This window comes from Haliotis asinina, chromosome 12, assembly GCF_037392515.1.
Source record: "Haliotis asinina isolate JCU_RB_2024 chromosome 12, JCU_Hal_asi_v2, whole genome shotgun sequence".
In the NCBI taxonomy this organism is placed as follows: domain Eukaryota; kingdom Metazoa; phylum Mollusca; class Gastropoda; order Lepetellida; family Haliotidae; genus Haliotis; species Haliotis asinina.
Window position 1 is genome coordinate 44,017,745 of NC_090291.1, and position 13,862 is coordinate 44,031,606.

At 42.4% G+C, this 13,862-nt stretch overlaps 1 protein-coding gene across 1 annotated transcript; it reads left to right on the top strand.

Moving 5' to 3' along the window:
- Window positions 1-6,477: 6,477 nt before the first annotated feature.
- On the top strand, window positions 6,478-8,495 carry LOC137258547 (uncharacterized). The gene is made up of 3 exons (XM_067796255.1): window positions 6,478-6,616; window positions 6,863-6,881; window positions 7,982-8,495. Exons 1-3 carry the CDS (start codon window positions 6,612-6,614, stop codon window positions 8,330-8,332), a joined length of 375 nt encoding a protein of 124 aa, XP_067652356.1. The 5' UTR covers window positions 6,478-6,611; the 3' UTR covers window positions 8,333-8,495.
- The last annotated feature ends 5,367 nt before the right edge of the window (window positions 8,496-13,862 follow it).

Below are 13,862 nucleotides of genomic sequence, written 5' to 3' on the forward strand. Positions count from 1 at the left end.
CCATCGTCCAGTTCCTCCACAAACTCCAGGTACAATTACTCATGTGCCAGGACTATGGTTTCGCTCACAACCCTTTCCCCTCCATTCTCGAGGTGCAATGGGACCTCGTCATCCACGTCCTTCGACGCCTAGGGTGGTTAGTGAACCTGGAGAAGTCGGATCTAGTACCATTTACCTCTCCTCCAATACTTAGGCGCCATACTGGATACAGAAGCCCTCAAGGCCTTCGTACCCAAGGAGCAGATGACAAGGCTATCACCCCTAATGACTCATGCACTATCACAGCCCCTGTCCCCCAGGCAGTGACAGAGGATACTGGGCCTCCTGACGTCAGCCCAGGACCTAACCGTCAGAGGGAGGCTGATGCTCCGACCCCTTCAGGTGTTCCTCAACGAGCACGTCAGGGAAACCCACTGTCTTCACCCTATAACTCTCCCACCTCACCAAAGACACTTCCTCGCATGGTGGCGAGTGGACCCCCCTAGGATACCTCCCCCGACCAGTCACCTTTTTGTGGACACCTCCACCCAAGGATGGGGCGCTCAATTGGGGTCGGACCAGACGGCAGGTACCTGGTCAGCAGACCAGAAGGACCAGCACATCAATGTGCTGGAGTTGGACGTCATCCGGCTACTCCACTGGTCTGTTCCCCTCAGGCACCAGATCATACTGGTCCACACGGACAGCTCGGTCGCAGCCTGGACGATCAACTGACAAGGTTCCACCAGGGCCACTGCTCTCCTAGACCTGACACTCAGCTTCTTCAAACTGGTAGACAGGCTCCACCTGAGCATCCCAGGAGCCAAGAACGTCCTGTCAGACGCTCTCTCCCAGTCGGACGCGCCTCCTTCAACGGAGAGGCAACTGAACCCGCGGACGTTTCAGTCCCTCTGTCTCCAGTTAGGCAGGCCCATGCAAGATCTGTTCGCCACGAGGCTGAACTGCCAGCTCCCCATTTATGTATCCCCAGTACCGGACCCAGCAGCCTGGGCCCTCGACGCAATATTGTTAGATTGGGAAGGGATGGATGCTTATGCTTTCCCTCCCCCAGTGACAGGTAGTGGCCAAGCTTCAGACCACCAAGTCCATCAGACTGCTTCTGGTGGCTCCCATGTGGCCCACTCGACCCTGGTTCATTCCCCTTCGCAGACTTTGTCTGCAGGATCCTATTCGGATCCCTATCCAGAGGGACCTACTCCTAAGCAAGCCAAGCGGCCGCGTTCACGAAAACCCTCAGGTATTCGATCTGCAAGTTTCGCTCGCATTCAAAGGGGGCTCAGGTAGAGCTGATACTCCAAGCGAGTAGCCTCCGCCCTGGCTTCCTCACAGAGGAAAACCGCTCAGAAGCTCTACGACTTCCAGTGGGGCTCCTTTTCCACCTTCTGTGAGGACCAGGGCGTGGAGGTGGATTCTGCCACTCTGCCCCAGATAGCTGACTACCTGGTTCACCTGCGCAACGTCAGAGGGCTCAAGGCCTCGTCCATTAGCACCAATCTGGCGGCAATCATGTCCAAACCATGGCCAGGACTGGACATTTCAGTGCTGAGGGAACTAATCAAGTCTTTCTGACAGGCGGAGGGTCGGTGCAAGCCGAGGGCTCCTGATACGGATGTGGCGGTGGTCGTTGACCACCTCAAGTCAGATTTTTATGAGCCTCTGGAAGAGGCTTCCCTCCTCCGCGTCACTGTCAAAACCACCTTTCTAGTGGCCATTGCCTCGGCGGCCCGAATATCGGAGCTTCAGGCGGACTTCCTGAGATTCAAGGTCGCAGACGGAGGGTCTGCATCCCTGGGACTAGCCCACGACTTCGTCTGCAAAAACCAACAGGCAGACAATCTGGGACGTGCCTTCCATATCCCTTCCTTAGGGCCGTTGGTAGACCCTGCAGAGGAGGGAGCGCTCTCTCTCTGCCCCGTTAGGGCTCTCTCAGACAGTGACGGCGGAGGCTCTTCCTCCCTCACTCCCAGAGGAGCAAATGGGAGATTGACAGGAGAGCGCTTTGGGTCTACCTTCGGTCAGCCATTATAGAAGGCCTACAAGAGTCAGGACAGGCCAGTGTCACCTCGAACTAACCCACACGAGATTAGGGCCGTTTCGGCCACCATGGCTTATCATCACAACATTGCGATGGCAGACATCATGGCGGGCTGCTTCTGGAACCACTATTTAAGAGCCCTCTCCAACGAGGATCTGGCGGGCATTTCCAGACCTCACCGTTTGAGTCGGCGCGGTGTTCCTCCTCCTTAGGAGGCCTACATTCCTCCGCCTCTCGATAGGTCCCAAGCTGGAGACCTCAGCTCCTCACCCTTGTTTATGCTAATAAACAATTCCGTTGTTTCTCTCCACTTCTTTGGTGTTGCCGTCCGCGTCCTCGCTCTCAGCCCTCCACCTCTGTGCCATTCTTAGACTAACAGCTAGTCTCTGAAATGAACATATTTTACTGAAAAAAACGTCCGCAGTGAAAAAAAAATAATAAAATGAAATGGAGCCCTGAGACTTTCTTCATTTTCAGAGACTAAACAAATCTGCAGAGCGATAATTTCTTGGAATTTCTCAACACATGCAAAGATCCTTATCACCCATTACTGACAAGCCACTGAAGGTGTATGTGACAGGACTTTTTATTGCCCCTAACATCACCCAACCCAACCCAACCCCTACTCCCTCTCAGTGTGGTGTGGGCAGCTCAGGGGAAGTATCAAGTGTCGGAACCACATAGCTCAGGGTTAGCATCTCTTGAGACTAACGCTATGGCTGGAAAACTGGATGTATCCAAAACTCCAACAAAGATATCAAATATAATTTTTCTGTCAAATCAAAATATTCTGTCTGCATTATATAAGGCAGTTTGATTGAAATCACATGGAACAGGAGAAAACTGTTTATTGGAAGTAGTAAGACAGAGCCATGTCTTTGATTGAAATGTTTTACAAGTAACAGTTGATAGGAAATAGGAAATGTTCAACACACACAGTGTGTAGAAAATGTTCACATGAGGTCGCTCATATGGACACTACCTTGTGTCGTCTTGTAAAACCCTTTGAAAACACTGTCATCGATTTGTACCTTTCCTGTGGAATTGAAGTCACAAAACAACTGAGATAAAAAAAACAGTCTGTTGCACAGACCCTGAAGCAAATATATCCAGGAAAACTCATGCAAGTCTAGAAAATGTGGCAAGTCTAGACTTCCTTAGCTTCTAAAAGTGAAGAAAGTTTCAGTCTCCACTTTATTATGTTATTCTTATTTTTTTACTATGACCTTTTCCCAGTAAAATATGTTCATTTCAGAGAGTAGTTGTTAGTCTATCGAAGACATTGTGAGTCAAGGGACTCGCTCAGGAAGACAGTATTCCAGGAAGGAAGATCAGGAATCTTGGATAAAACCAGACACATGTTGCCACGTGGTGAGAGGACAGGGCAGCAGGTCTTAGTCAAGTGTGGGGCCATGGGGGAGCTGTGTGTCTGTGTGTGTGTGTGTGCTCTCCATGAATTTACACTAAACACCAGTGACAGCTAGAGATCAAGTCATAATTACTAGCCATATACTGGCTACGAATTCAGCAGATTGGTACAGACCCTGAAGCTATGGAAGCTATGGACTTGCCACATTTTCTAGACTTGCTTGGGCTTTCTTGGATATTTATACTTCAGGGTCTGTACGACAGACTGTGCCATTCTGGGCAATGTTGGCTCACTTACCTGATAAGTATGTAAAGTAAGAAATATAACATTTTTGATTAAATGTCATTTTTTATACTTACCTGGTAGAAAGCCAACAATCCGGATTTCCCGCCCAGCCTCCCCTCCTGAGGGTTTATTAACTGCCTCGCTGGGTAAGGGAATGACGGGTACAGGTCATCTCGTGACCTATGTGACCTACCGCCTGTATATTGACCTGGCGTCTCTACTTTGTGTAGACTGTGTTATGAGAGAAATTGGTTAAGCGCCACTCAAGTGGTCAATGTTGGCTTTCTTCCAGGTAAGTATAAAAAATGACATTTAATCAAAAATGTTATATATTTTTACTTGTACGTGCAGCTATTTGCATAGGTATACACTGTTTTTCTGACATAGATCTAGATAAGCTGCGTATGCGGGTAAAATAAGCATAGAAAATGTCCACTGAAAAGCAATTGTTGCATACCAGTTACGTTAGATACGCAAATATATATATCAAGTTTACTGTTAGTATAGGATTGGTGTTGTACTGTCAGTACAGGATGAATGATTTTTTATGAAATCATTTCAGTTACATTTAAATTGGTTTTTATTAAGTATGTCATAAGACAGTACAAACCAGTGCCAAGATTGTAAAAGCTCTCTTAGCGCTAAGATAATCGTAAGTGCCGTACATTGACATTGACTTACGACTATCTTAGCTCTAAGAGAGCTTCGAAAATCTAGGATCTGCTTAGTAAACTTGCTCAATGACATGTACTTAAGTGAGTAAAATCTCTGAAATACCCTCTTATTGACAGCCTGTCTGTCTGTCTGTCTGTCTGTCATATTTTACACCAGTGGATAACGGAAAATAAAATACCTTCTCACCATCAATAATACCCACTCCGAAAACACTCGCACAGTAGCTACAGCACCCATTATGAGGTAAACATCAGGAGCTCTGCTGAGACTGTGTCTGATTACACAATGCCATTTAGAACGTGTCAAATGTGACATATGTTATATTTGGGATTACACTTATTAGTAAAGTACAAATTCTATTACTTTGGTTTGGTTGATTAATGATCATTATTAGTGACGTGATTGTATACAGGTTATCATTGCGTTCACGGGAGGCTGACCTGTATCCACTGCCTCCCGACTTACAAAGTGAACAAGACCTGTACACATCCGGGTTAGAATTGGTGTTCAGTATCCCATGCTTGTCGTTGGAGGAGAGTCGGGTCAGATCGGGGAGTCTGGATAACTGGCTTGATTGACATATGCTATCGTTTTCTATTGCGTTGGTCGATGCCCATGCCGTTGATCACTGGATTATCTGGCCCAGGCTCGTTCCGTAAGACAAAATATATAATTGGTCTGGCCTTTTTGAAAATTACAACACAGGGCTGACTTTCAATAACTGATTTTATCCTCTGACAAAATATTTGCCGTGAGTGTTGATATTGCACATTATACACTCTTAAAAAAAAACCCCGCAAAACCCAAATATCAATGAAAATTTGGTGTTATTCAAGGACGTGTAGATAAGCGGAAAACAAAGATACATAAATGAATTTTTTGTGGAGCGATGCATTGCTATCTTGTCCATATTTCACATCGATTGGCCGTCAGATTGGCTTGGACAAGCGCAAGTTCCGATCTGCGGGTATATGAGATCGTTCCCCACACCATAACACTCTCTCTACCGACTGATTGATAAAACCGTTCAAAATCACTTTTAGTTGCGTTTGGTCAAGCATCAAGCATGATCTTCTAAAACATTCCAGAAACAATGTGCAACCCTAAGAAATTCTTTGAGTTTACATAAGTGTACATAAATGTAAGTATTCATTTTGCGTTTCCTCTTTTTTCTTTTTCTTTTCTTTTTTTCTTTTTTCTTCTATTTTTTTTTTTTTTTTTGCTTTTGGAGAGTGTATGTTATTAACTGACCCTGCAATCCTAGAAATTGATATTTTAAATGTTTTTGCTGAAAGAATTGTTTTCAATATAAATGAGAATCAAAGAAAACGGAAGGCGGTGGAGTCGGGCTGACATGTACCTGTCCTTCCTTTTCCAAGGGTTGCCTTTCTGTTGATCTGTCCGTGCTGAAACGGGAGGTGTTCCTCGCATTCTTGGATCCTCTAACCTCTCACTCCCCTCACCACCAACCACACACACACATCACATCACCCATCGAACCCCACCACACCCAGTCATTGTACAGTAATCACCTAAAATATCTACCAATCACGACGATTTCGTTATCACATAAAAGATTACGGGCGCTCAGCGCCTGATCCATTTGAAGATAAGATGTCAAGTCACTATGACCCAGGTGACACCTGCTTCCAAATAACATGGAAATCCCAGGCATAGTACAGTAATCACCTAAAATATCTAGCAATGACAACAACTATTTTGTCACATAAAAACTGAAGGGCACCAAGCGCCTGGTCCATTTGAAGATAAGAAGTCAGGTCGCTATGACCCCGATGACACCTGCTTCAAAATAGCATGGAAATCCCAGTCTTTGTACAGTAATTACCTAAAATATCTACCAATCACGAAGATTTCATTATCACATAAAAACTGTAGGGCACCAAGCGCCTGGTCCATTTGAAGATAAGAAGTCAGGTCGCTATGACCCCGATGACACCTGCTTCAAAATAGCATGGAAATCCCAGTCATTGTACAGTAATTACCTAAAATATCTACCAATCACGAAGATTTCATTATCACATAAAAACTGTAGGGCACCAAGCGCCTGGTCCATTTGAAGATAAGAAGTCAGGTCGCTATGACCCCGATGACACCTGCTTCAAAATAGCATGGAAATCCCAGTCATTGTACAGTAATTACCTAAATTAGCTGCCAATCACGACGATTTCAATATCATATATAAACTGAATCACGCCAGCTTCACCCGCAGCTTCTGCACTGGACAGGATGAGGTAAGCAGTAGTATGTTATGAAGGATTGCTATATCACGTTGATATATGTTCAATATGTTCAAAAGGAAGTATTTTCATAATTCATTAGTTAATATCATCACCCTTTGATTCAAATATATGTATGCAAGATGTAGTGAGATACTGGGCTTTCTTTAGAGCTTTGTATCTGAGCTATTTTCTAGAAATTGTTGGCTTTTTTCGCTTTTTAATGTTAACATTATATGAAAGTTTTTTTTATGATTTCAGCAGGACAAAAAGGGTTCCGGTAAGTTTGTTTCAAAAAACATTTCTTTGAGCTACATTAGTGTTACAGTAATATTCAAACATCCACTAAAGAAATAATAAAACAGGATCAAAATAACTGATTTCATCATATCTAAAAAAGTGTTTGTTTTCATGATATTAATTGATCATGCAAATCTAGTAATTGATATTTCAAATTCTGAACAGTTTTTCATAAATAATGTTGCTGTTAATCACCTTTCTACAGTTTCACGAAATGAGATCAAAGACATTGTTATGTTTAGCATTGTGCACAAGCTACACCATGTATTTAGTTTCTTACTTAAAATCACTCTTTAAGGTAATTTCAAAATATGGAGTGATTGAGTTTAGTTTTGCTCCACACTCAGCAATATTCCAGCTATATGACTGCCGTGTGTAAATAATCGAGTCCAGACAATCCAGTGATCACCACCATGAGCATCGATCTGCTCAATTGGGAACCGATGACATGTGTCAACCAAGTCAGCGTGTCTGACCACCCGATCCCGTCCGTTAGTCGCCTCTTACGACACTCATAGTCGCTTTTCATGGCAAACATGGGTTGATGAAGGCCTTGTCTACCCCGGGACCTTCACGGGTCTTAGAAATATGGAACAGCTCTATGACCACTCGTGACAATAGTACATAACCATTTAGTTTAAGATTAGATTTGGTGATGGAAAAACTTGAATCGAACACTGTAATTTTTTCTTATAATTTCAGAAAGACACCCATTGTCAAAAAGCTGCAAAAGGCAACTGACTCTTAATGTTCGTTTGGCCAACATTAAAGCAAGTTTTCCCCTCAAACCATAGTCATCACATGGTATCTCAATAATACGGTCATCCATTCGTCACCACTCGCCCATTTCCGTAACCCCCGGCATGTCCCGGAATAACACGAGTTGTTCACGAAAAGGCCATCGTCACAGTGAAAACTTTTATAACCTTGCATTTTAATCGTCTGTCCTTGATATCATTCACTGAACTGCATTTGAAAGGCTTTTTAGATAGGAGATAAAACTGCCATATCATTGTCATCCGACTGAAAAGAAAACGCTCAACACTTTATAATTAATGAACATTCATATGTTTGTTGCAGAGACCGATAGAAAATGCTAGCAAACGGCTGGTGCGGAAACCAAGACCATGGTACTCCCGACCTCCTCCCTCAAAGAAGGGTTTGTATTCAGTTATGAAAGATAAAAGGCCCATATATGTAGGAAGATCCTGCGACATTCGAAGGCGCCTCAATCAACATTTCTCCGGCAGCTCTCAAGCCATTGACAGGTATCTGAGAACTAAATCAAACAGTTACCTGCAGCGTCACATTCAGGTGTCCTGGGTCCAAGACAAGAGGAATAAATGCCATGAACAGAGCGTCATGAAGGGTGTTGAACGCAATCAGAAGAGACGTCTGACGTACAATAAGCGGGCTGGAGATTCTTGCTGAAGGAAACTCCAGGAATTCACAAGTTCAAAGATTTACTATTACAATGAACAGTTTTAAATAATATAATTAATTTTATGTCATTTGATTTTTAACATTTGTCAGCAAACGTTTTGCTTGAAATCTATTGGAACCTTCGTACAGAATAAAAATATGTAACTAGTCACCTGTTTGTTTGTTGTTTTCTATTCTTTCTCAAATAATTGCCCAATCAATATTTTTGTTTGTTCAGGTGGCACAACTTTGCTTTTTATGGTTTTGCTAGCGATATTCCCGGCTCGTAGGCCTGGATATACTCACCTGTTGTGGCATCACGTGTAATACCTCTTGAAAGAACACGGGCGCGTTTTCTCCTCGCGGTACATCTTTGTGAAGCGTAGAGAAACATTTGACATTAACATTTAACATTTGACGAAATGACTTCTTTTCATTCGTCACGTCAACGAACATGGCGACGTCTCACCTGACTCATGTCGATAAGCGTAATGTGGTACGAGAATCCTTGAGCATTGTGAACAGTGACTATCCTCAAATACCTGTCCAGCAACAGCAAGTATATATTTCTACACCAGTAGATGGAATCCATTAGCAGGTAAGCTATGTGACTGCCACTGACACCCCTTATATAGTAAAGTAAATTGAGGACATCAAAGTCTTAACATAACTAAAAATAGGCAAATCAGGAAGCAGTAATTCCTAATTGGAAATAAGTATTGTAATTACATATTCAATACTTCTGTTTGCTATCCAGATGAACTTTGAAGCGATGGCCAACATGGTAGCACTAACTGTCTTTACGATGTCGACGTGGAAGGGTTGCATTTTCACTCCACACTGCCGATTTAGCCCAATCACCCATTTGCACGAAGAGGACACTTTTCACTTTTTCCAGAACTTAGCTTTTACACGTTCCGAGAATTCCTTGGGTAGCCTAGTGGTCAAGGCGGCATTGGCTTGTCACGCGGAAAGGCCACCATTCAGTTCTCAGGTAAAATCAATTTCCTGTGTGTGTCCTCCGCCATGATATATTATTTTATTATGAATATTGCTAAAAATGGCGTGAGACCAAACTCACAGATTTATGGATATCAGATTAAAGGTCAAGCTAGTTCTGCCCATGACAAGAAATTGGATACATTTTGAATTTGGAGGGCAACATCACCACCTTTGCTTCATTCTGCGCTCTATAGTATTGGAAGAGCAATAATATGACAAGGGATTTGTCAAACATCTTGTGAATATTTTCTATTGCGCTTTCAAACATGTCATAGCGGTAGTTTTGGAGATTAGTCAAGTCTCCTTTCTTGGGAAGGAGTATTGTACGACCTTTGCAAACTATGGGGGAGCATCACCTGTAACGTTGAGATAACTGAAAAACTGAAAGTAATATTTTTGGGGACACACAAAACAGTTTCCAGTACCGGTTCTCAGACAATAAGTTAAGCGCTACCAGATTGCAAAATAATTTTTTGCAAATATGTGGAACTCACATTCATTCTTGATAACAGAGATGTAAAAATTGGGACCCAGTGTTAAAGATAATACGTTCACTTGACAAACTGACAACATTAAGTGAATGGTCATACATTTCAGTGATTTCGTAGCCCGGAACGTGTTTTGTGTCATTCCTGTTGAGGAAGCACCCTCTTCGTGACATAACTGTCCCCGACAGAAAAAGCTGATTTCTCAGTTTGCACGACCTCAGGTATTAAGGTCGTCGCACGAAACTTGCAGGGTATTCGAAATGGTTTGAATCAATATACCGAAAGTTACTTCAGTTGGTAAATATCTTAGATTGCATTATTAGAGCCTTTGCCAGAAATTCTACCATGAGAAACAAGGGTTTCGCCTTTGAACAGAATATCACTAGGAAAAAACAAATCCAATTATTAGATTGTTCGAATATCCTGAGATTCTAACAAAGATACCTTTAGAGAATACATGTACTACTATATTGCGAAACGAGCTCATGCGCTGTTGAGAATTTTCAAGTACAACTATGAAAATAAAACAGTACAGACCTACTTATGTTATGTTTTGGTGAATTGTCTGCTTGTAATTACGACGCGTCTGGTTGATGGCCATGGTTCTGGTGACATGATAGTTCTTAGTAAATTAATGTTATTCCACGGCATCTGTGTCGGAAATTCTTTAACCACAAATGAATTTAATATGGGATGGCCTACATCGAAGATGTTTACTAGTACGACCTGTGGAGTTCTACTGAGGACGTCCAGGGGCACTTGTTCTGTAAATACAGACAAGTTTGTCTTGTTTTGGTCCATGTTGTCAGTGATGAGGGACATATACTATATACCTCTTTGCCCTGTCTCCTTGTTTGTAATACGTCTCCTGGGGTATCCTGTAGACATAAATCATTTGAATTATGAAAACAATATGCATGCATATACCGAACCTGTGAAAAGCCACAAGGCCGTTCATATAGGAAAGATAGGTGTGCTTGTTTTGCTTCTGCATACTTCTGCATACTTTGTCAAGTTCCCTTTTTGATGTGCTTCTCCACATAAGACGCTCACAGAGAATATTATTTGAATTCCTTTGTCTGGAACAAGAAGTAAGCAATTTCATATTCATCGTGATTTTATAAGTGCATTATCTAATGGAGCCTTCAAGCTGTGATGAAACTGTACATTTTAGGTCCTGAAACATCTCAAAAGCATCATTTCTCACAGTGGTTTATGTAACTGTAGTGACAAGAAATTGCTGACAACTTGCTGAAAGCTTGGAACTTGGTATACGTAAGGTATCTTCATTTCCAAAGATGAGAAGAACTTTCTCCACAGCTTATTAAGACCACTACAACCAATCACCAGATTGCCATGATCAACGTAATCTTCAAGATAGGCATTTTAGATTTGCCCTTTGTAAGGTCCAATGGGAGCTGGATTTCTGTTTTCTACGAATGTACACAAAGTGAGTAATCGATGAGTTACACCATGATTTCCAGAGACAAGTAGTCTATGGATGAGGAAAAGGAAGGAAGAAAGCTGTCTGTGACAGTATACACTGGTATGAAAACAAAACGACCAGCATTAGTGTATTCAGACTTTAGATACTGTATCATGCAAAGAATTACTCTAAATAATAACGAATACGATATGATGGTGCTCGAAAAACACACATACAAACCAACCTTTTGAAATACTGATCCAGCGACACTTTTGCCTACAGGTTTTTCGGGAATCGTAGTTCTGATCAGATCTTTATTCAACTTTTTGAGGTAGACAGTCTTTCATAGCTCTCATGATAAGTAAAATTTATTATTTCATTGTAATTAACCCAATTATTGGTTAAACATATAACATGTAAAATATTCAGTAAACACACTGTTTGAAAGAAAGAATGACTTTTTTCACCTCAACAGTTATGTTTGACTTACGTGGTGTTACTGATCTTGCTGGTTTTATAGTACGCCAACAAGACTCTGCAAACCTCGTGGCCTTCGAGGGTGAAGAGAACATCAGATAGTCTTTGTTCTTGTTATCTGAAGACTCCTTTCAAATTTACTTTTGATGAAGCGACTCTGGTCTGGGTCTTCTTAAAAGATAACAATCTAGTTGGGGTTATATCTTCAAAAGACAGTGTCTCCAAGCTTCCTTTTACACAACACTTGGTCACCAAAGCTTCCTTTATGTCTTATGATGTTAATGCTTTCTGTTCTCGTTGTTACCTTCATTGAAACATGATATGATTGAAATAGTGCCAAAGTGACTATAAATTTTAGCTCACTCACTAACTAGCCTAGTTGTCCATGTCCATTTACGGATATACCTATATCTGAATCAGTATCTCAGCTGATATGCTTGATTATGTAGTGTATTTTATTTTCCTTTGAATATCATAGGCTCCCGTGAAAGGTCAACTCATCATAACGGATGGTAGGTTTACCCCTTTTTGGACCCGGGGTAGAACAGGTCTGTTGCACCCCGCTGCTGATCGTAAGAGATGACCGAAACCGCCTGTTTGCCGCATCTCACTGGTTTCAGGAAAAGCGTTCCTTTGCCCCAAACACCACCCCGGCCCTTACTTCACCTAGACGGGTTGTAGAATGGTTCCGGTTCTATCAACTGGCTGGTCACGCCAAGCCCTGTACATGGTGATTATACTTGCACATAAGATTATCATTTGGCTTTGGTTATTTTGGTTCTCAGTGTACAAATTATTCTTATTTTATATTTGACTGCTTAGAGTTTTATGCTAGAAGGCGGTGGCTCATGGGCCAGCTAGAGTATATCATCCTGGTATCCATGGTGCTCCAAGCTAGAGATCGCTCCTCTAGCATTGTCTTTACGATACTCCATGGTGATGGGGAGCTCGAAAGATGAACCGTTAAACAATGGACTACCAACCCCTTACTAAACGTCCACTTGACAATGTTAAAGACCACAGACCGACCAAATCAACTGATTATGGTCACATTATAGTGATCACGACTCTATGCAAGACGCTCCTGAAGTTAAACCCTTTTTCAAACAAATGCGTTGAGAAACTATTACATTATAATATTGCTTATTAGAAGCCTTATTGTTTCTGGTGTCCACTCACCGATCGTGCATTCTGATTAAGATGGGTTCAGGTGTTTTTTGTGAACACTCTTTGTTATGAAACTTGTATTTTTACATTGTACATCTGAAGAACCATTAACAATTATCTTATTCCGATGGAGGAGTTTTGACAAGGAGTATCAGGACTAATTTTTTATTTATACTGACGGGCAAAAGAAACTTAATGTTGCAAAATGTATCATAATTTCAAAATATAAAATCACTATCAAATACAAATTGTTCCATCGTTATTGCCTCAAACATGAGTTTGATTACCACAAACAACAGCGCCCAAACACAACTCTTTACCACTTTGGACGAAAAACAAGAGAATGCGCGTTCACGTGCACGTATGGTATAAAACCACCCCACAGTGCCGAGTAGATCGCACTTCAACAGAAAAATACTTAACAATGCCAAGGTTAACTCCAGAAGAGCCATCGGAATGCTGCAGATGGGCGCCACTACGGGTGACGTTGCAAGAACGTTCCACTGTTCTGTCGTTACCGTCAGGAACCTTCGTCGGCGTTATCAACAGACTGGGCAGACCCCAGACAGACCCAGGACAGGCAGGCCAAGAGTGACAGCTGCGCAGGACGATCGCCACCTGAGGCTGTTACACCTGACAAAACACTTACTGACGGTGACGTCATCAGCGGCAACTGCTCTCGGTCGCCCAGTCAGTCGACGGACGGTAGCAAGAAGACTACGTGCCAATGTTATGTGGGCCTACCGACCGTACGGAGGAACGCTGCTGACTGACAGACATCGTCATCTGAGAGTGCAATGGGTGACAAGAGTAAGACGAGGGCAACTCCGTGACTGGCACCGAATTCTGTTTAAGATCTGTTATATCTTAAGAACCCTTTTCTTTCAATAAAATTGAATCATCACACATCAAAAGTTTTTTTTCTGCCTGGAAAAGTGAGTAGAGCTCACGTCAAAAATCGATCCGCACAAACGGCAGC